This window comes from Numida meleagris, chromosome 3 (assembly GCF_002078875.1).
Source record: "Numida meleagris isolate 19003 breed g44 Domestic line chromosome 3, NumMel1.0, whole genome shotgun sequence".
Lineage (NCBI taxonomy): Eukaryota > Metazoa > Chordata > Aves > Galliformes > Numididae > Numida > Numida meleagris.
In genome coordinates this window covers 21,782,737-21,805,630 of record NC_034411.1, presented here as the reverse complement: position 1 = coordinate 21,805,630, position 22,894 = coordinate 21,782,737, and the positions used below count along the sequence as shown (strand labels likewise).

The window sequence follows — 22,894 nt, the reverse complement described above, 5'->3', positions numbered from 1 at the left end:
CAGTACCAACAATTATATCTTATGCAATGACAGGTGTTGGGAGTTTGTTTTGAAATGAGTATTTACCTTTAATGTCTGGATGTGCATTTTAGTTGTTTACGGAGGGAACTATAGTGCAAGATTTTGTTTCAAAAACTGGACTCTACAGTAGCATCTTAAATACAAAGTTTAGGGTCCAAAAAGGAAACCAAACAGTTGCTTACTGAAGTTTGTGTTAATTCTAATGGTTGTGCTCCCTTCCATTCTAGAACCATCGTGGCACTGGTATATAATGTGCTGAAAACACTGATGGAAATGAATGGCAAGCTTTTTGATGAACTTACCAGCTCATATAAAGCAGAAAGGCAAAGGTAACGTTGGTTTTTCTTGTTCGTTTGTTCAAATGGATGGTGATGATGAATCCATACCTAGAATGTACCAGCTGAAATCTAGCACTTAACTGCTGTGGCTGCAGGGTTCTGTCGAAGCACACACTGGCTACTGCTGCTGTGGGTGGCACTGCTTCAGGAGCTGCTGGCTGGAAAATACCTCACCACTCAAACATCCCTGTTATCCCACCAAGTACCCACCAGTACTGGAGCTGTGCTAGCTGGGTGCACGTGCTAAGGTTCCCTGCAGTAGCTGTACATCCACTGCCCCAAAGTGCTCAGTATCTTACTTGTTTCCATGTGATGAAGAGCCTCCTTAACGTTAGAACTGCAGTCATCTCTCCAAAACCACACTACAGCAATCGTCTGACAAGCTCATGTCAGAGCAAAGTTACTGTTTTACTGCTAATCTTTACAAACATGTATGCTTCCTTTTTAATAGAGGAAATGGAATGCTTCCAAATATAGCTTTGGGAAAAAACTGACTTCCCACTGCCGATTACTAGGCATAGCCCGCAGTTGTTTTAGGAACCTGCATCATCACACTGCACTTAAAGGCACATCTGAAATCAATACTTCACTCTTTTCCACAGAGAGAAAAAGAAAGAATTGGAACGTGAAGAGCTGTGGAGAAAGCTAGAGGAGTTAAAGCTGAAGAAGGCTATGGCAGAGAAGCAGAACAGCACCCACAACGTGCTCAATGCACACAATACAAGTGCCAAATAAAAGAAATGACAGCCTCCACTCGGCAGACATACTTTTTTGTACCCTTTTGAAATACGTAAAAATTTGCAAAATAAACCTCATCAGTACAGTAGAAACAGCCAACTTTTCTCTGGCTAAATGTAAATGAAAAGATTTGAATTTCAATACAGCATTTAAGTAAGTGATGTCATTACCACAGCATATTGTAAATTTGTCTAATTATCGATATCCTGTCACTTCCAACGTTTCATAGAACTGAATTATCATCCTTAATGAGTGAAATAATTATGGGAGTGGTGAGAATTATGACTTGAATTTTTGATTGTGTTGCACATAGGTGGTATAGTTTGCTATGTACATTTTTTCCTTGTTTTATATGTGCTTTTCACATCGCTGCATACCTTGGTGAAGATGATAGAAAAGGCTTCTAGCGGCGCTGTATTTTCTAAAATAAAACCGAGGTACGTTACCAGGAGCATGAGACACGCGGTGTGCCTCCCTCGCAGCACTGGGAGGAACTCTCACGTGGAGCTGTTCTTGAATTCCTGACTGAATTCAGATTTAGATTTTTGTATAAGGTCACTTAGCGTGAGACAAAATAGGGAGAGGAGGTCAGCTTGAACAGGTCAGGATGGCCCACGCGCTTGATGACACGCAATGAGTGCCTCTACACTCTTCTCCCTGCCTCTTGATCCTGGGCCTACTTAAAATTTCCTCCTGCTGCAGCTGAGGATGGAGCTTCCCTTAGAGAGCCCGTCAGCGATGCTCCCGCTCAGCCTACAGAGGGCTGCGGAACAGCGCAGTTCTCCTGGCTGCTCTCCATCTCTTGTGGCCGTTTCTGCATTAGTTTTAGCACCTTGTGGACAGCAGAGCAATACCAAAAGGGGAATCTTTCTCCTCTTAGTAAGGAGGAAAGGCTGTCAGTAACTAGTTCCTTGTTTTATTTAAAGAAAATGCAGTCCACTTCTTGAAAGTGGAAAGTTGACTATGGAAGTCTTGTCTGTCACCTGATCAAGTATTTTTCACATCTTTTATCAGAGTACCATTCCAATCTCTTAAATTGCAGTTGTGTGGAAAACTTTTGTAATGAAAGATCTTTGGGGAATTGAGCAGCATTCAATAAAGTCTTTATGTTTGTATTTAGTGCTGTAATAACATCTTTGTGCTTATGAAGACCAGAGTACTAGAACGGCTTTTACCAACAACCCTGGACCTGGACCACTCTCGGCAGTGTCAAGGCACTTAGAAGCCACATTCTAAACCTGAGTAAGTGCCTTGATTTTGCTCTGGAAATCACCTGAAAGTGAAGTAGCACATTTTGTCTCAAAACGCTTCCTTAGAAAGGAAAAAATAAATAAAAAAATCGGGGATACAATTACCACTTTGTTAACAAAGCCATTAGCAGAGGATGGAAGAAGCAAAATATGACTTGGCTTTGTTCCTTGCGCCAAACCTTTCAGAGCAAGCACACAGCAGTGAGTGCTGCACTGCTGCCTTGTAGACTATACAGCTCTGAGCTGTTAGGCGTAGGACCAGTAAGGGACTTATAAGGAAGAAATGGACTCCACCACCCCAGCACGGCTCATTAGTGCACATTCTCTTTATAACAGAGAATCACATTTAAGTGCCAGGCTGATGAAAGGCTACTTTAATTCCTTAGCAAAGACTGCAAGAAACAGGGAGGAGCAACAGCCTAAGTCTGTCTCTGAAACTATCAAGTTGACCGATCAGAAATACAAAAGTAAAAGTCTGCTTATTTATTAAACTTACACATCGTGCCTTAACGCTCCTGTCTGGATTACCTCCTGCACAGCTCCAGCTGCATCTGAGAGCAGGCAGTTTCAGAGAAGGATGTGACAGCTCAATTTTTTTTTTCTTTAATATTCAACTCAATACACTTTAAATGAAAAATTTAAAGAGTAGTAGAATTCCAGTGTATTTTGTTTTAACATTCTTCGGAGAGGGGAGGCCAGACTGTTTTGCTGTTTGGGTTTTACCTTCCCCTACACGCGGTCAAGGAAGTAACTGCATTCTGGTAGCAGATGCAGGTCCGAGCTCAGGCAAGTTTAGCACCCTCCTGTTCTGAAAAGCATTCAAAACAGTTGCTTTTTTTTTTTTTAAACTTAACTGCTACATTAGTCACCTGTTTCCTCACTCCCCCCACGTATCGAGGTAAGTTTGTTAAATGTGGAATAGAAAAGCATGAGTTTGTTAGAGCTGTCCTAGTGTTCCTAGAGTTAAGCTCTTCTGAGAAGTTCAGATGTCAGTTCACGAGGCTGTTCCTCCGGCAGCTGTGCTTTTCCTGAAGAAAACATACCTGCTCGCTGTATTGCCAGTGGGAGCTCAGTCCAGTTCTGTTCCTTCTGCTGCAAACAGTTACAAGGTAGTCTTAGTCTCAGCTTATATGGTTCATTACTTGACTCCTCCTCTTCAGGTGTCTCTTTCGGATTTTGATCATCCACTTAACGCTTAACTTAGCAAAGTCTGCCGCCTTAAACAGAGCCAAAAAGATTCCGCAAAGAAGAGCGATCGTGTTCCAAGGGTTTGCTGTGATTATCTGAAAGAGATTGAAAATGTTATTCTCCTCATCCGACTTGATATGCATTCTACCTGTGCATTAACAAGCATTTCCATTCTTGTAACGGAAGAGTTAGGCGGCGCACGCCTTTGCGCTGCAAGGAAGGGCCAAGGCCCCGTGCCACACGTGTGCCTCGCTCTGGGCTTCTTCCCATCCCTCCTGGGAGAAAGGAAGCACACGTGCCAGGAGCTGCCCTGCACTGGCTGCTACATTCCTCCTGACTTTCAGGATTGTTTAACATTTTAGATACCGTTAAATTAGCAATTTACTATATTTTTATTATTATTATTATACTCTATTACTTAAAGATTTACAAAAACAAGCAGTCACACAGAACAAGTTCTTCCAGTAAGAGCAAACAAAAACCCAGAACTACTGGAAAGCTTTAACAAGACAGCACTGTGATGATAAACTACATTCTGACAGCAGCAACTGCTTCTGTACAACTACAGCAAGTATCTCAGTTTCTATTTTTAACTACGTTTGGTTTAGGAGTAGTTAATTTTATGTATAGTTTGTAATTCTTCCTGTACCTCTAGGCACAACGGTGACTTTTAGGATCTCAAGATGAGCAGGTTTAGGTTTAAGCAGCAATAACGTTACTCAGCTTTCAGATCCGCTGTGGGGTCCGAGACACTGACAGTCAGCACAAAGGCGGTGGCACTGGGTCACAACCTGAGCCAGAGGGTCTGAAACCAGGCTGCCCCATTATAGATCCGCCTAAATGCAACACTGGGGGCTGCTGCAGCATCAGCAAGAGGAAATAAACACCGCCCTTCACCGCAGCACAGGACGCTTCCAGCTGGAAGGAGGTGGGGGCTCGCGGCCCAGCGTATGGGCTGCAGCATGGTTTCTCTCAGCTACACACACCTCTAGCTGCAAAGATAATGCTTTGTCACCGAGCCAGGGAACGACATCCAATGGTCTTGAGCCCCACTGACTATTTATTACTGAATATATAAAAACAACAACAAGTAAACCCCGCAGACAGAGTTCAAAACTAACTTCACTCTTCCTGTTACCTCAGTCCACGCAGAAGCTCTGAGGCATACGTACACACACAAACACAAACCCTGAGCATGGATAGCAAGAAAATAAAGTGCTAGGCTGTGTACTTACATCTTGAACGGTCTGTATAAAAGGGTCTTTCCATTCAAATACCACAAAAAACAGCTGGTCACTTGTCAGCTTAGTCCTCCGGTCAATATAGTTAACCACACTAGTCTGGGGAGGGAGAAAAGACAAAGATGAAGAAGGTGCAGATTACTTTTCAGTTGTGTAACCCGGTGCATCAGAAAAGGCTTACAGGGTGAAAAGAGCAGGCTGCTCAGCCTTCCTCTACCTGGAATGTCAGGCTCTCAGAATACAGAACGGTCAGTTTCCTCCGTCTGTTTCATGATCACATTCACTTCCTGTTTCTCACCTAATAGAACACTGTACCATTTCAGACTGGCAGCCAAGGCCTTTGTTCTATTTAGCAATGCTTCACCGTTCCTACTTGATGCCCCAGTGCTTGCTGACACAGCACAAAGGTACAACCTTACCGTGCACTGTAGCGGCAGCACGGGAAGCCTCACTCCATTCACCCTTGGTGTCGGTGATCACTTTTGTCCCCCTGTGCTTACAGGTCCCTATTCTCGATAAAAATTGAAGTGGCAAAACAGAAGCAGGGCCCGACTGCTTTATTCACTTATTCCCGGCTGTAGAAGGAGGTCTGGTGATGTTCAAGAAAAGAGTGAGAGATAGCAAATGAAAGCCTTCACCCAGAGTACATCCGCACAAGCAGCTTACTGAAAGTTTTCCCCCTTCAAAGTGCGGGGAGTTCATTTACAAAAATCACTTATTGGGGCTAATAGAGCATTTGGCAAGTTCTCAAGAATGAGTGCTGAATTACTTTAACTACACGATGGTGGCAGGAATAGGCTGGGGTTTTTTGTTTTCCATTTTTAAAGAATAAGGCGTAGAACAAGGTAGGTTCCAGCAACTGCAGAATGAAAAGGGAAATGCAGCCTACGCATTGCTGATTAAACCACACCTCCCAGTACTGCCCTTTAGCTGAGCTACTGTTTGAAATCATCACTGACTGGTGCAGAACGGTGACACAGGTACAGTTTAGGGTACCAGAGAGATGTTACAGCCACGTGGAACCATAGTCTAAAGAGCGACAATTGGGAAAGTATGAAGACATTGGGCTTCAATAAACATCCATCTTGTCTTGTACGCGCACATACACAGACCCCCAAGGCCAGAAGGAGCTGTATGGGGAATGACACGCAGCAGTACTAAGTTTGCTGTAAGCCCCCTGTCCCTGGAGGACAGGGCAATCCACGCAGGAGCCAGGCACTGGCTGCCCTCCAGGGATGGGCAGACTCGGACCTTCTCCAGAGCTCAGAGGAACGGTTACACCTCGGAGTGTGCACAGGGCAGTACTTCTGAGCTTCATTGAGAAGTTTAATTCTGTACTTGAGGTCATGAATCAGCAGTTACTTCATTCCAGCAGCTACAGATATGAAAATGGATTCAGCAGACGCTGTTTGGGAAATGACTTCTGACCTCTCCGCCACGGCTTAGTTTCTTTGTAAATACCTTCAGCTTTCTGTCGGTCTCCTCCTCCCAGGGAGGCACCCGTGCCCCAACCAGATGTAATGCTGCAAGCACACAGGAGCTGGAAGCAGAGCACCGCGAGCACTCATTCCAAGCACGTGGGATCTTAACACCCGTCTGCTTTCTAGTCAAACCCCTTTGCTGCACGCTCACCCTACACTTGTGTAGCTCCTTTACTTATTGCAGCATACAATACCACAGCTACACTCATTCAAGAAAACTGCACAACGGGAAACCAGGTCACAAAGCTGACTAAAGGCAATGAGAAAGGCAGAAAAGACCAAGTCACGACTACTGCACTACTTAGCAGACTGACTGGCCGTGCTATTTGACCTAGTCTTCATATCCAGCCTTCTGGTATGCTGCCTCCCCATTTTAGGCCAATGAACTTCCTTATTCAGTTTGAGCAGACACGGTACTGTCAAACAGCAAGTGCAATTAGTCTGAACTATTTCAACCTCTGCTGTATTATTAATAGGTAGCTGAAACATGAAATTCACATTTGTACCAATTCCTACTTCCTTTTTTTTTTTTAATAAAACAAACAGCCCGCACAGATGATGGGGAAGTCCATGCCTGCCGGACTAAATGGGTGCTCATGGTAACAAAAAGCTCAGCTTCGATTCTGGGTCAGCCCGTTGTGTCTACTTTGAGATGCTTTAGACTTGGGCACACAGCAAAGACTTAAAATATCCAATGCTACATAAATACCACAACTGGCAAGTGAAACAGAGCTGCAGATGATGAAGGACAGACAGCTGCTGTCAGTGCTTGTATGACAGCAGCTGACTGGTACATCCTTTCCTCCAGGCTAAGGCCCTCGCTGCAGGACTTAGAATTCTCTTGCTCTCCTGCAGCTCGTCCCTCAAGGCTTGGCCACAGAAGGCCACTCCCATCAACACCAGGAGCAAGGCAATAGACTCCGAACAGATTCCTGTCCATTAGTGTGAACAGTCAAACTTATTTCATTTCTAGCTAAGTTTGCATCTTTCACCTGCATATTTTCTAGCTTGAGATATTGCAAGAAGTTGAGTTACTCCACGTTTCTAAGGGTAATGAGAGCACTATAATCGATACTCAGCTTATGTTTATCTCCTCATTTGAACATCAGCCCTTGTAGTAACCTAAACAGTACCTCTTTCCATTATTATTATTTAGATAAATCCTATGGAGATCTCTACCTTGAACTAAGGTAGCTCTGTCTCTTCAGACCCATACATTAGATACAGGTGTTGCTTATGCCACAATCAAGGCCTTGCACTTCTCCCCTCTGTGTTCGGAGATGTTTCTCCTGAGATGTGCCTCCATACCAACAGCACAGCACATCAGAACACCTACAGTTTTACAGAACTTCTCCACACAGAAAGAACACAAGTAACTGTAGAGATGGTTCGGATGACCAGCTGCTTGGCAGCAAGGGGTAGAGCAGATGCCATTAAACAAGAGCCAGTCTCCTGGCGTTTCACTTAAAAACAACCAACCAACACACCCACCCCTTCCTTCAATTCACACTGCTATTTGCTCCAAGAGCTGGTCTGTTGGCCAACTGCGACTAGAAGCACCCCACTCTTTGATAGCGACCAGTTTTTAAATCACATAACACACCCTAACATCTTTAGGGATTTTTTTCTTTGCTTGCTTACCTCTTGTTTGAATTCCACAGTCTCACTACCATCCTCTTCCTTTGTTTTCACCAAGGACATCTTGACCCAAGTACGAAAGCCTCCAGAAAACTTCCAGCTGGAGTATGAACTCTCACAGTCCTTCATGAATTCAGCTTTTTCTGGACTAAAGGAAAAAGAACATTACTTTGCTGACCAAACTCAGAGCAGTGTCTGGATGCCGCAGAAGCAGAACATCAGGCCCACACGCTCTTCAACATGTGTTCAAAACTCCTTTGAAATATCAACTGCTATAATTCAAACATATTTAAAACACTGTTAGCAGGAAAGTTACGATTAATGTTAGCACTTGCACTCATGTTCATAATGGCAGAAGACTTACCCGGTGCCCTGCCGCCCTAGAGCTCTGCCTCCCCCTGCAGACTGTGCCGCTTTACAGGGGAGCTTTGTTCTGCTCATGTGTCACCACTGGAAGAGGGAGGAAGAGGGCCAGGACCCCAGCTAACAACTCACCACAATGCTAAGAAGCAAGAGACGGAAGGAAAAGCCTCAGGCCAGAGCAAGCTGCTTCACTCCATTTCTGGAGAGCAAATAAACTGGTTGCAATGGAGACAACATGCCTTGAAATTCACATTTAGTGTATTCCTATTATTTTAGGAACAACATAAAGGCTCCTATCTACAACAGGTCTGTTTTCCCAATACACAATCACAGATATTTGCAACCCTGAAATAAAAGAATTGGTTTGTGACTTTTTATAATACTGTGACTTTCTGCCATCTTAAGTCTTCCAATATCCCTCACCCTGCAAGTAGTAAAGAGGTAGCTCTACGGCATGGCTGGTTTCTACCCTGTCTCTATTAAGCGCACAGGATGCACTGAATTAACCACTCCATTTACTTGGAGCTTCTCAGTACTGTGATTTTAGCCACTTTCATGTCATCTCCATGAAATAAGCCTGTCTCCACAGCTGCTTTTCCACAAGCTTTCATCTGAAATGAACAGGTAAACCACTGTGATGAGTCATGAAGCATTAAAACAGATGATGGCAAATTTTTACTAAAGATAGATTTCAGGTTTAGAGCTATGCCAGGGTATGCTGGTCCTCAAGACTAGGGAAAAGAAAAACGTTTTCGACTCAGTAAATCCACCTTCTGAGGAGAAGGGAAAGAGTATATTTCTGTTCAGATGGCAGAAAAAGCTCACGGCTAGGTCTGCTGGAAGATGAAGCTACTTTGGTCTTCCAGAAGAAAAATGCAAAGAAATCAAGAGTGATCTGGAAGATCTGCCATGCACCAGCACTGGGTGGATTCACACTTTTTCCGACTTTTCTCTCAGTTTTTGTAACCGGGGCTCCTTTTTCTCCTGTACAGAAAGATGACTTGTCCACTAGGCAGCACGTGCACGGTCCGGTAAGATGACCACGCTGACAGTTGCTCCGTACTACGCTGACTGCTCAGGCTGAATAGATCAGTACGCACGTGACGGTAGCAAGGCACAACCTAGCAAAGTCACTGCTCTCAGCTCAGGGCTTCAGGTGGGGGGCTCAGACACAGAACTCCACCATGCCTAGAAACAGAAAGGAGAAGCATTTCTGGAAAGAAAAAACAATACTCTGCTAACCATCAAGATATTCCAGAGTGCTTCAGCCATTTAGGAAATCTTCATCTCTGTGACATTAACTGCAGTTCAGCTCTCCAATCCCACAGGGAAGATGTGGGCAAAACACCAGAGGAAAGTCCAACGCCTGACTGCTCCTTGCCATGCAAACCAGTGACAAAGGGCGACCTACACTGACAACTACTTCTTCCCCTCTCAATATTTGGGTACAGCAGCAGCTGGGGGGACAGACAGTCAGGAAGAGCATGGTATTTTGCCACTCAGAGGAACATACATAATTAGCACTCTGCCAGCCAGTCATATGCCCGATGCATGACTCAGTGCAGCATCCCAGAAAAGCTTTCCAAACCAACATGGAAAATTGAGGCAGGAAGTCATGACTTAGAGCTGAACATTACAGCCACAACTTACACGGTAAGCAGGCAGCAATAGTATACTTTGCCTTCAATGGTAATTGCAGGCTTGAAAAAGGAAGATTAATATCTTAAGAGAAGCTGTGGAGAAGTGATCTGACAAGGCATCTTCTTGTGTGTGCCAATAATCTACATCACTGCCACAGAGTCAGGAAAAAAATAAAGGAGGGAAGACAGAACAGAGACGCAGAAGCTTTGCACGAATAACAGCGGAGGGCAAATAATGCCCAGGCTGCCCTGCGCTGGGAACTGGAAACTCTCCGACATTACATGGGATGTAACACAGGGTCAGATGTTGTGGTATTAAAGCCTTGACTCTTCTTTGTTACCACTTATTTCTCTGCACACAGCAATCCAGAGAAGTGAACACAAAGCTCTGTTCAGACCCTTAAATAATCTCTGACCTGTTCAGACTGGTATTTGTCATCTCACATAAGTTTTTTACACGCTAAAATAACAATAGTTTTGACAGTAATACGTTCAGAGGATTCTCTTCTTAAACCCACGTATTACACTAATGACAGTTCAGGAAAGGAACTTGCGTACTTAGCTACACATTTTTGGTCATGTGCAAGGGTTTCATTATTTCCCTTTCTCCGATTAATGTGGTACACACAGCAGCTGCCACTATCCTAAAGAAGAAAGAAAAACACAAAAGAAGAAAATCCACTGGCAGTATTCCTCCAACTCACAGTCCAACAATAGCAGGCAATTCAGCAGTGTTCTGTGAAGGCCAAAACAAAGCTAGCACGCACTGCCAGTTTAATACAGTCTGTTGATCCAATTTTAACATGAGAGCTGCAGAAAATAAAACCCTTGAGAAAAACAGTCGGACCTTACTTAAGTCCTCACCACTCACTATGCCTCAAAAAACTCTTGAAGCACAATAAAAATGGCATTCTTAACACCTTTCACCGGTTATGGGTATATAAAGCAAAAATGAGTTGCACATAATAATACCTACAGAGAAGTTGCGGTGTAGATACAGCACGACTCTTCTCATCATTTTCAAAGAGGGCAGTGTTCAGATTATGATTTATGATGAAATACCCTACACGCATATTTTACAGCAGTCTGACAGTCCGGTCCAACCTAAGCCGTTTGCAGCCATAGCAAAAATAAACTAATTAAAAAAACCACCTGTAAAGGTAATCATGATATCTGATGAGTTGTAGCACGCATCTCAGCATCTTTAGTAACACTACAACACTTTACATTAATTGCTGGACACAGTGCTAAGAACTCGTAACCCAAGAGCGAGACACTTGTTCAGGAAAAGTAGTTAACAACAGCCAAATACTAGTCAGTACTTGAAGTTTTCAGAGAGTGTATGGAAGGACAAAGTTACACTGTCAATACACAGCAGTTTCTAAGGATATCAGTCCAGACTTCCCATCAGCTAAATTTACCATCAGCTGAGGAACCAGAAGCCATTTCTATTTTCTCTCCTGCTAGAAGCAGAATAGAACGAGCAGATTCCGCATATGCAAGACGTTTCACTTGCAGTTCGTAGTCAGAAGAAAAGACCAATTTTCAGCTTGCCCTGAACCCGTCCTGTTTGTGCCCTGGGATGCCAAGAGAGAAATACACAATACTGAGCAAGACAAAGACGGACAGTTTGTACTAAGCTTTGGAGGATGCTTTAAGAGAGACAGTACCAAAACATCTTGCACACAACTGATTCTCTGTTTCAACTGGATAATCAGATCATTTACCAGCATATTTAAAGGCCTACGTACCTTTGCCAATTTTACCATTACCTGGTTAGTTCGAAGCCATCCTTAACCTACGTTCCTACTACGTGCTATAAACAGGCACAAAGGATGCATCCTCATACAGACAACACCATTTCCTACCTTTCTGCTTTGCTTCGAACATAACTCGGGCTCAGTCTTCACTCTCCCAGAAGAGACAAGGCAGCTTCTTCAGGAACAGAGCATCGTTTCCCTTTCTCTCCAGGGACCGATTCTGCCATCTAACCCTTCTGATCTGGGAAACCTGGAGGCAGGATGTTGCAATCCCTGGTTTCTTCAGGCAGCTTACAGATGATTCTCACTGATTCATCCGCTCTGGCTCAAATACAACCTTCAAGCTAGGACCCTGGCAATACCATTTAGCGTTGTTTTTCACATCTAACCCACCTTTGCACAACATGCAATACAAGCATTTCAGAAAGCAGCACATAGACTTGCTTGCAGGAAGAGACACTGTGCACATCGTCAGCTTAAGCAGCTCTTTAGAACGGCTTATCTGCAAACGGATACAATGAGCACAGAAAGGTAGCTTCCAGAACTTGAGTATGGATAGGCCAACTTGTGTCTTGATAAGTTAGCTTGTTCTGCACAGAGACAGCAACCAAATGCCACACAACCAGCCCTTCTGATCTTTACCCACTGGGGATGGTCTCACACACTCACTCATCTCTTGAAGTACAGAAACAGCAGTGCGCTTTGCTGGAATCAGCCCACCAAACCCACCACTAACTGCAGCACAAGCCACAAAACTGAGAAAATCCAACACAGAAGGAACGAGGAGAACCTTCAACATCACTACTCTCAGTTGGTATTTTCTCATGCTAAAATATTGATGCTCAAAACACCTGGAACATTCACATTTTGCAGATGTGTCTTCGTGCAGTTACCGGAAGTACCTGATAACTTAAGCTTAATAGCTGTCTCCTTCATTGAAGTAGAAATGCTTTCTAAAAAGCAAATTCAGATAACTGGTCTTCAGCCACCCACAGGCACTGGGAGTCAGCGCTTTCAGTCTTTGCTCCTCTGTCGGAAATACACCAGTATGATCATGCCCACGCCTCCAAAAACGCTTCATTACAATAACGGGTTATTTTTCTTCCTCTCCATCACCTTATTTACCTCTGCACAGGCCCTTTACCACTCTCATTAACAAATTAAGGCTCCCTATTAAATATCGCTGTGCCTAATGCCTCTTGACTAGCTTTTCATCTGGATCACAGAGAGAAAAACAGAACCTGAATTTAAATTAAAAGCTAAAATTAAACTGCTTAAGTATGGAGTTTATTCTCATGAGGCAGGAAAAAGGTTGGGGCTTTCAAGGAAGTTCAAGCAAGGATAAATTCCCCTCCTATTAAAATTAGCAAAAGATTTATCAGTCACTTTAGTGGCACTGACATCAAATCAACACAAAGCATTTTTAAAAACCCCACCTATAAAAGTTCAACGCAGTTACACGCTCATCCCTCTACATACCTGTTGATGAACTCTTGGAAAGAAGAAAACAGAAGGTAGTCAATGGCACTAAAATCTTGGTCTGTTCCATTTAAGTGAAACTGCAAAAACACCAGTTCCTTCTTCTTCACATCACGAGGGCCTTGAACAACCAAAGCATACTTCTATAAGCAGACAGAGAGACAGTGAGAGTAGGAGAGGAATCCTCATTTCCTGTTCATGAATTTGCCATCTGTCACTGATACTCTGCAGAAATCTAATACAGAACGACGTTCTCCTGGCCTCTAATAAGTAGACATCTGTTAAGACATCCAAAAAGAATGCCTGCCAAGCAAACGTGAATTCCACCTTTTGGTTGAAAAATGAAGTCTCTACATCAAACTTCAGTGCGTTGCTAAGAGACCTGCACTCATTCCATCACTGTTATTTGGGTTCACGTGGAATTACCAGTTAAGGCTCTGCAGCCTGCACTCTGTAGAAGGACAATCAAAACAGTTTGGGGCATTACATTCTAGGAACTTTCAGCTCTTGACGTAAAACGATTTCATTTGCAGTCCAATGTAGAGAACATCAGGCTTGTCCTTGAGAAAGAGGCACAGCTTCACAGCCCTCAAGCAAGCTGCTATGGAGGAAGGGAGGAAAGGAAAGAAAAAAAAAATCTAGCTAGCAGGCAGAAAACTACTTAAAGTGCAGGAATTACACTGGACAGCAAGTTGTTGCTTGCAAAACGACTCTGCCAATTTGAACATGGCGCTGTGTGGTTCGATGCCTCTCCATTCAACTGGAGGACTGCAAGCTTCTAAACAAATTTACCACACAGCATAAAATACACGTTCCTAGTTTACTGAAACATGCAAAGAAAGAAAATAATAGTAGAAGAAATGAAATATATTAAATACTTAGACTTAGCGCATTATTTTAAAATAATGTACCGGGAGCTTTTTCTCAGACAGAACTGGTGACTAGACAGAAGGAAAAACATGAGGATGAAAAAAAGCTGACCACAGAGGTAACTAAATTCTTGGTTCACGTCTAGTTTCCTTAGAAACAATCTGCAATAACTTCAGATTAGATGCAAATGACCATACTTAATACTTCATTTTCTAAACATTTATCCATATAGAAGCCAGATTCCCTGCATCTGTAAGGGCAATTTAGATTGCCATTCAATGTACTATCTTATCTTATTGGCAAATGGAGCTTCAGTACAATAAAATGCGCTGGTGCCTAACTAAGAATTTTCCAAGCGTGACAAAAATGACAAAATTGCTATTGCTTTCAATGTTAGATTTACTATATCAAGGAGTGAGCTTGCATTTAGGAGATGAATTGGGTTTCACTGTGCAAAGCAAGACTTTTGTTCCGTTCAGGTTTTCATGGTGCACAGAGCCACATGACAGCTGATAACCCATAACATATATACAAACTGACTGGGGTCTTTTACATTTCTGAAAATAAAAACAGATGGTTTTGAGGGAAAAAAAAAACAACTTAAAAGAATAATAATAGTAAGAAAAAAACCATCCCTAGAAGCAAGGACGTTTTGCAGCATTTCGTAAATATTTTTACTCTCAATACCACTACTACAAGCATAACTCCCTCCCACCCCACTGAATAAGCTTTATTCTGTTGTATTATTACCATAGTTTGATTAGTAAAAGGATCTGTGTAGTTGATTCTCTGCGTGGTGCAGTCAATCTCTCCCGGCTGACCTGGATTTATCAGAGGCAGAATGTGATCATAGTAATGATGCTTGCAGCTAAGCAGACGAGCCTTTCCTGGGTAAAAGGCAATACCTGTTTTAGGAGAGAAAACAATGAAGAGAGCCGACAGTCATAGATTTTCATTCCGGGATTGAATCCCACAGGACCCTGAGTCTTGCCAAGACCCAGCAGCACAATCAAATTAAATCACGTGCTTGAGTATTTTTTAGAGCAGGACAACAGCGTCAGCTGCATTCATCAGGACAGAAGTCCTGCAATGCACTGAAGAAAACCCAGGTTTGTTTTCAATACTGCAACTCAAAGCTCACAGAAGTTACTAAGTTTCCCTAGTCCTCCTTAGCAAGCAGCTAAGGAGTCAGTCCTTCTGGCCTCAGATGAGAGGAAACTGTGAAGTAAGCTAGGAGACCACTGAAGTTAAATGGGACACAAAGCGCTTCAACATGTGCGTACTCAGATGTTATGATTTAACACATCATATTTTAATTGGAAAAAGCATACCTGCTATATATGAGAGATTGAAGACCACCAGCCAACCTCATAAAAGTGAAAAGATGCTCTTCAGAACACCTAGCATCTTCTATTCAAAAAAATACAATGTTGTGACAACCAATCCCTTATTACTTTTATTGCTAGGTAGGCAGGCCACTACTTCACCCGTATGGGAATTCATTTACTTGTATATACCATAAATCTGTGGCTTCAGATCATCAGCAAGCAGAGGTTTCAGATCTCAGATACCTCAGCTATAGAAACCTAGCAAAATATAAGGCCCCAAACCAGAAAGGTTGTTATGCCACATTCAGTATTGGAATGAAACTTGCCTGAAGATAACCTACCAAAAAAAACCTATAATTTAAAAAACTATAAACTAAAAAACCAACTACCAAAAAAAAGTATAATTTATGAGTTGTGTGATTAACTCACACAACTGAGATGACCCGTCCACCAAAACACAAGATGTCAAAGTAGTCAGAACACATCAGCCTAAAAATGCTTTATTCCTTCCTTCCGTGCTCCACGCTTGCAACTTGCCATCTCGTTACCTTAACAGAGCAATGATGCAAACAGCAAAAGGCAACATTAATCTACAGTCTCTGATCTAGCAGGGATTTCCCTACCAGTTCTTTTGGATTTGTAACCATGCTGCTCTGTTTCTTTAAACAGTATTTTCTTTCTGTTGCTGTATGAAAAGTTAGCATGGAAAAAAAAAAAAGAAGGAAAAGAAAGCCTGCTCTTACAGTCAGAGCTATACAGGCCAAATTCAAGGACCTCCTAACAAAGCTGAACCTAACTGAACATACAGAAAAAAAAATCTATAGGAGCAAGACAACAACATGGAACACCTTACAGCTATAATTACTGGAACTGTGATTTTTAAGATGTGGTAACACTTCAAACAGAAGAGTTATTTTTAAACTGGAAACTAACATGCAAATGGCTTCCAATGCTGTTTGAGCTGCACTTGCTACCACAGCTCTATTTACAAATGGTTACCTGATAATTTTAAAAAGTAATTATAGAACTCACTATCCAAAAATGTTTCCGTGGAGTAATCCCTCCTGCAAACTGCAATACAGTTTTTCTGATGCCACATTGCAGTCTCATGCCACCACTGTTCTCCGCGGTCACATCACATTGTCCTTGCCTTCTGACGTACCTCCGAGTGGTAAAAAACGCAGAACAGAAGTAGGAAGTGGCATTGCTTCTGGGTTGGTGGGGGTTTTTGTTTGGTTGGGTTTTTTTGTGTTATTGCTTTTTGAGGTTTGTTTGGAAAACCCACCTTCTTTAATGCCAACAGCACCTCACTGTCCAGCGCAGGAGCGAGATCCTGGAACAGATCCTATGTGCTCCGCTGCTTCAGTAATGCTGTCTCGGGAGCATTTCTATGAGGAATTATCTTCTTTCCCTATGAGGGCCCATTCTAGAGTGTGCAAACACTTCTGTCTATCAAATGTTGCATGGCACTCCACAGCCGCTGTCATTGTTATTACACCATGTTACTGGCATGATCATATTCCCTCCCAAATCTGCCCTACAATATTAACATTTCCATGCAACATCAACACAACACAGAATGAAAACAGAGCAAGTAAAAGATCTGTGTCAAAGCACTGTATGCACTCAGGCCCTGAATAATCAGCACTGAGAAAATGAAAACAGTGCAAGATAAATATGAACAACTTTCCCCGCTTTATTTGCTACCAGTCTTACCAGGTGCATCGTACAAGGACACTTCCTTGTAAGAGACAGACATCACAGGGTGCTTGAGCTTCTCCCTGAAGTCACTGATGGTTTGGTAGACAAGGAACACAGCTACAGCCATAAGCAGCAGATAAATAAACAGGAGAATTACTGAAAACACATTCTTTAGGCAGGTCTTGCTGAAACGCAAAGAAGGGGCACTGGTACCCAGTTCACTATCTGGAACCAAACAGAACATCAATTAGAACTCTGAAATAGAGATTTTTGGGCTGAATTTATGTAGCATTTGTTTAAAGATTAACCACTTGAGAAGAAAGTAAACCTTAAACTCAGTTTGATTTAAAAAAGAAAACCACTGCTGTTTCTAACGATCAGTGAGCCAGCTGCTTCCTCCTCAAGTATGAGGCACAGCCTTTGGATAGCTGTGCCTCTTTTTTAAGTGTTGAATTTGGCATTCACCTAAGGACACGGCAGGAAACAGTGTTTATTTTCAAGAAGGCCAACCTAGGAACAAAGTCCAAAGTTCACAAGAAAAAGTCCGTCAGTGGTCTGTCTTTCCTCCCGGAAAAAACAACCCATTTCTCCCCTGCTTCCAGTCTGATCTGATTCTGACCACCTTCAGCACATGCACCAGCACAGAGATTTAACATGCTAATAATGCTCTTATGTAGCTAACTGCATGGCACCTCCACCATGACAAAAGCCACTGTGAATTTGTTACCCTCTAATTTCTGGCTTGTAATTCGTAACTCCCTGCACTTACTGCATAAAGTGTCACAAAAGAAAGCTCCTTCCAAGCGCATCTAGAAAAAAACAGACCCGATTCCTTCCTTCTTGCCTTCAAAGCTTATTCTCTGAAGATCTTCACGCTAGTCTCACTTGCACATGCAGAGCTACACAAACACTGCTTCCTTCATGCCCCTTGCATTCTCGATTTCTTTTGGCAGTACTTGTAAGAAAAAAGTTCGTGTACTCAAGATACACATTCATCTGTTGATTGTGAGCGATACAAAGCTGAACGTGCAAAATAAACATTAAAACTAAATCTATGGAAGGAAATAAATAGGCATATTTTATACTGACTTCTCTGTGTGGTGCAATTTAACGAGTCGGGCCCTTTCAGGCCGTGCCACACTCTGCCCTTCAGCTATAATGGCAGGGTTTGCTGTTTGCTCCTTACCACAGCAAACACTAGCCCTTTTGTAGCTCCTACTGAGCACATAACCACATATAAAGGTCCATGGCCACACACGTGTTCCAAACTTCACTGCCAGGAGATGTCAGCCAAGTAAACTGGGTCATTAATATGCATAAAATTGCACTACTAACAAAAAAATCTGTCTTGAGCAGCTGCAAAACATTTAGGGGATACTCATTTCAGGTTGGCATACCTTAATGTTCAAATCTGGCCTGCATCAGCCCATTGATAAAATAAAAAAAAGGAAAAAAAAAAAAAAAACAACCCTCGCACAGAAACAGCTTACCAGGCACTTAAAACTCATAATCTTGGGGTCAATAGTTCTCACCTGGTAAAATAGCAGAGCTGGTATCTTCATCAACTCCCATCTCTCCTTCTCTCTCATCTGTTGGGTTTTCAGATACTCGCTCCACATCTTCACTCAGCTGTGTAGTTAAAACAGTGGTTCAATTTCCAAACATGCTCTCAACTTGCAATTGCTGGAATTTCTATGGTACAAATAAGAGAGGCTCCAACTAACCAAACACGCAAAACCCCGGCCCCAGTCCAAGAGCACCCAGCATCTGTTCCAATTGTTCACAGGAGTCACATTTGCATAGATCTAGAGCTGAAAATTAAGTGCCATGCACACTGCATTTAACCTACTTCTAGCCTGCTGCTTCAAGAATAACATCACCTTTTCTTTCAAGACAGATGTTACTGCTTCCCTGGCAGCTTCAGCTCACAAAGAACCCCCAATTAAGGGGATGCCTTCTGAAATAGGCAGGAACTCTGCTCTGTCACCCAGTAACATATTTTTAGGTATAAAGAAACCACACCACATACCAACAAACAGAGCATCAGCACCCCTTAATAGAGAGGCGCATAAAAAGCAAATTGCACTTTGACAGGTATTAGGACAAATAATTCAAATGCAGTCCCAGCCATATATGTAGGTGGGTGGGTCACTAAAAGACATTAAGACATCCTTAATATTTCCTTGAGCTCACTGTAAATATTATTCTACGTTAGTGGTGATGCAACCCATTGGTCTTCCAGTGTTTCTACATCAGCAGAGACCTGATGTTTTCTTGTTTTGCTATTCAGAGCTCTGGGTCCAAACCACCAAGACACCTCCATCAGAGTCAGAAGCTCCTCACACCAGAAGATCACATGGGATTAGGAAACTATTGACTTTTTTTTCCCCTCCTGTGTGTTAAAAGTATACCCTGCATGTCTTCCAAGTTTCTTTCATGGGAAGGAACACCACAAATTGCAGCACAGTAACCGAGTCCCGAGCTTACAGCATATCATGTTCTGCACAGTAACCATCCCAGCTAAACACTCAGTATCAAATACCTAATTCAGGGAGATTAGCTTTGTTCCTATTTCAAGAGTACACTTAATGCAGTAGCCACACTACATGCTAATAAACTTTACATACTGTTAAGTTGGGAGTGTATGTATAATGAAGTGCTTTTCTTTTGTGCAACTCTAATTCAAGACTAAAATTATAATCATTACATCATTAACAGATCATCATTTGCATTTATTAGAAAACAGTCTATTAATTTCACATCTTGGAAGGCTGATGTAAAGCCTCCATCACCTCCTGACACATTTCTGTATTTGTTTCCACCATACAAAGCAAGTTGGAAGCATTCACCAGTTCTTTTTAGCTCATAAATGAAGTATAGTTTCTGTCAGTGTGAGGCATGGAATACAAAGGTAAGTCATAGGCTACACTCAACTCCTTTGCAAGAGACTTACCCGGGTATGACTGAAGATATTTTTTGTCCAATAATCTTCATAAAATAAATGAAACTCAAGACTGCCCCTTTTTGCAGGGCCACGTCACTTCTACTTGTTTACCTTATCTAAAATAAGCTCTTGTGACACAGGAAGAACATTCACTGAGCCTTTTGTACCAGTTTAGCTAAATCAGCTAAAAAGCTCCTTTGAATTATACTGACAGAAAGTCTTGACCCAAACAGTTTACCAGGAGTTACAAAGTCCATGCAGCACCTCAGCTGAATCCTGCACCTCTCTGGTTGGGTTCCCTAGTACCCACGCCTCATCAGCTGACATCACGTAGGGGTTTAAGTGGATTCTATTCCTCACAGCAAGATCTCAGCAGGGTTTTAAACAAAAACACAGTATGCAACACTTATGCTATCAAGAGAGATCCTTCTGATTCTAATACATGATTCTAATATGTAGAAGAAGCAGCCAGCATTACTTAGAAACCACCAGGAAAACCAGTAAGCCACCACATTTTTTATAATCTCTACTTACAATGCAGACACAGTTTCACACACCTTTCACACAGCACCAGCAAAGCACAGATAGCCAAAAGCAGATAGAACTCATGTTGCCTCAGGTGTACTGAGTAAGTTGAGCTGACACGCAAGTCCCCCCTTAACCAACTAATGTCACTGCAAATCCTAAACACCTGCCTTGACAAGAAGCAGAGAGGTAAGTAAGCCCAACTGTGGCTATTAGCAGCTAGTATTGCTCGTGGCCCCACAGCACAGACCAGCTAGTATGGTAACTTGTACATGGAGCTGCAGAGAAGCCAGCACAGCAGTACTGCATGCAGCTCATTCCAGTTTCTCCAGAAACTTGGACAGAATCTCCAGATCATGGCAGTTGACATTAGTGAATTTATCAGGCATCGCTGGTGTTTACTCCCACAGGCTGGCTTTTCCTCTGTGCTATTTCTGATAAAGAGTGAAGCACGGTGTTAACGTGCAACAAACACAACTCACAGGGCAGTTAAGCTTACAAGGGGACATGGAGATACAATATCGAGAGCAGGAAGGGCATGAAATGGAGCTTTGTTCAGCAATCCTCTGTGCTCAGCACATGCAGCTGACTTAGAAACAATGGCAGGAGCCTGCTCATGACCCAGCAGTTCCTTGCCTGTCCCGCACGCTGGACAAATACACAGAAGGTAACTCCAACCACGTTAGCCTCTCTGCTAAGGCAGGTGCATCACTCCCTGCCCAGAGGAGAGGTGGAAGGGCAGCAGTTCTGCACCAGCAGACAGGCACCATGGAGCTGGGGAAAGGGCACAGGGCTGTGTGGGTGACTGATGCACAGGGCAACGTGCATAGTTCGGTCTGTACTTTCAGGTCTCACTGTGCACTCAGTGACTGTCTCAAGCACTCCCCTGAATACAAGCTTTTCCGTGAGTTAAGCTCCTACATGACTTACAAGCCATGAGGCCCTGGAGCATGTCCAGAGAAGGGCAACAAAGCTGTGAAGGGTCTGCAGCACAAGTCTTATGGAGAGCAGCTGAAGGAGCTGGTTGTTCAGTCTGGAGAAGAGGCTCAGGGCAGATCTTACTGCTCTCTGTAACTGCCTGAAAGGAGGTGGTGGTGAGGTGGGGGTAGGCATCTTCTCCCAGGTAACAGTGATGAGAGGGAATGGCCTCGAGTTGTACTGGGGGAAGTTCAGGTTGGATATTAGAAAACATTTCTTCTCAGAAAGAGCAGTGAGGCACTGACACAGGCTGCCCAGGGGGGTGGTAGAGTCACCGTCCCTGGAGGAGTTCAAGAAACGTGGAGATGTGGCACTGAGGGACATGGTCAGGGGGCATGGGGGGGATGGGTTGGCGTTGGACTAGATTAACGATGCTAACGTCACCCTGATAATTATGGAATGAGTCCTTCCTACTCGATAAAACGCTCATAAACAAAAGTAGAACCTGTCCCTGCGGGCCTGCTGCTGGTCAACTGATTCATCACCTTCTAACGCCTTCTGCTTCGACGTGAACAGACACAACTGGAGCTGCACAAGCGGCACTGAGCTAAACCAGCATTTACCAGAGCGAAGCCCCGCGCGGCCGCAGCCGCAGTCCCGCCACAGGAGCCCTCGCGCTGCCCCAGGTGTACCGAGCACACGGCTGCTACCCGAGCACCGACGCATCTGCACTGCTTTTGCCAGCAGGATGCAAACAGCAGCACCCTTCGGTAGCTCTCTACCGCAGAAGCGCTGACAGGAAAGCCAGACACGAGCAAAGAATGAATCGCATCGCCTGAGCCGCCGCGCCCAAGGAGCCGGCTCCTCCGCTCGGCAAGCGGCACCCCTCCCGCCGCCTCGCCCCAAACCGTGCCGTACCTCTTGGTAAGACGCAGACAGCTCCGGCCTCAGCATGGCATCGACGCGAGGCGGCGCGGCCGATCCCCGCCGCCCTGCCCGGGCCGGGCCACGCAGGCGCCGGGACAGCCCGCTGCGGCGTCGCGCCACGGGGCTGCCGGGAGGCGTAGTCCGGCGCGAGCCGCGCTGACGGCCGCGGGGCTGCGATTGGCGCCGCGCTGAGGCGCGTGCTGTGTAGCGACTCGCGATCGGCAGAAGCACGCAGAGCGCTTCTCGCGCCCGGACTCAGTGCCGTGGCCGCAGAGCCGAGCTCCGTGGGCTCCTGTCGGCGCTCTGCGCGGGGCCGTGGCTCTCGGGCAGGTTCCGAACCGCTGACACAACGACAGCGCTGGCTCAAGTGCGGTCCTCCTCTTGGGGGGCGCTAATAATAACGTAATAATAACAGGTGAATGCGTGAGGTGCCTTGAACCGAACCGACCCGACGCTCTGGGCGGGCCGTGCCGTGCCGTGCAGCGGGCAGCGCGAGCGGAGCCGCCGCGAGGCGGATCGCGGTGCTACGCCGCACGAGCAGGCC

At 44.1% G+C, this 22,894-nt stretch overlaps 3 protein-coding genes across 18 annotated transcripts in view; 2 read left to right on the top strand and 1 right to left on the bottom strand.

The window, feature by feature from the left end:
- Positions 1 to 2,216, top strand: part of PPP2R5A (protein phosphatase 2 regulatory subunit B'alpha) — a 42,009-nt gene extending 39,793 nt beyond the window's left edge. The window contains exons 12-13 of the mRNA XM_021392443.1: positions 249 to 350; positions 962 to 2,216. Of these exons, the coding sequence (XP_021248118.1) occupies positions 249 to 350; positions 962 to 1,094 (235 nt within the window). The 3' untranslated portion in view covers positions 1,095 to 2,216. The remainder of the gene's footprint in view (positions 1 to 248; positions 351 to 961) is intronic.
- Positions 2,816 to 22,894, bottom strand: part of TMEM206 (transmembrane protein 206) — an 84,946-nt gene continuing 64,867 nt past the window's right edge. For 11 of the 15 annotated variants that reach the window (XM_021392450.1, XM_021392449.1, XM_021392455.1 and 8 more), the window contains 7 exons: positions 18,569 to 18,665; positions 17,052 to 17,261; positions 14,758 to 14,912; positions 13,138 to 13,280; positions 7,899 to 8,043; positions 4,771 to 4,875; positions 2,816 to 3,630 (listed from right to left, as the gene is read on the bottom strand). In XM_021392450.1, the coding sequence (XP_021248125.1) occupies positions 3,469 to 3,630; positions 4,771 to 4,875; positions 7,899 to 8,043; positions 13,138 to 13,280; positions 14,758 to 14,912; positions 17,052 to 17,261; positions 18,569 to 18,608 (960 nt within the window). In that variant the 5' untranslated portion in view covers positions 18,609 to 18,665 and the 3' untranslated portion in view covers positions 2,816 to 3,468. Of the gene's footprint in view, positions 3,631 to 4,770; positions 4,876 to 7,898; positions 8,044 to 13,137; positions 13,281 to 14,757; positions 14,913 to 17,051; positions 17,262 to 18,568; positions 18,729 to 20,537; positions 20,613 to 22,341; positions 22,483 to 22,894 lie in introns of those variants that run through there. The other 4 variants (XM_021392461.1, XM_021392444.1, XM_021392458.1 and 1 more) reach the window with 4 other exon arrangements.
- Positions 22,556 to 22,894, top strand: part of NENF (neudesin neurotrophic factor) — a 5,216-nt gene continuing 4,877 nt past the window's right edge. Inside the window, exon 1 of one of the 2 annotated variants that reach the window (XM_021392463.1) lies at positions 22,556 to 22,765. The gene's annotated coding sequence lies outside the window, so the exon portion shown is untranslated. The remainder of the gene's footprint in view (positions 22,766 to 22,894) is intronic. The other variant, XM_021392464.1, reaches the window with a different exon arrangement.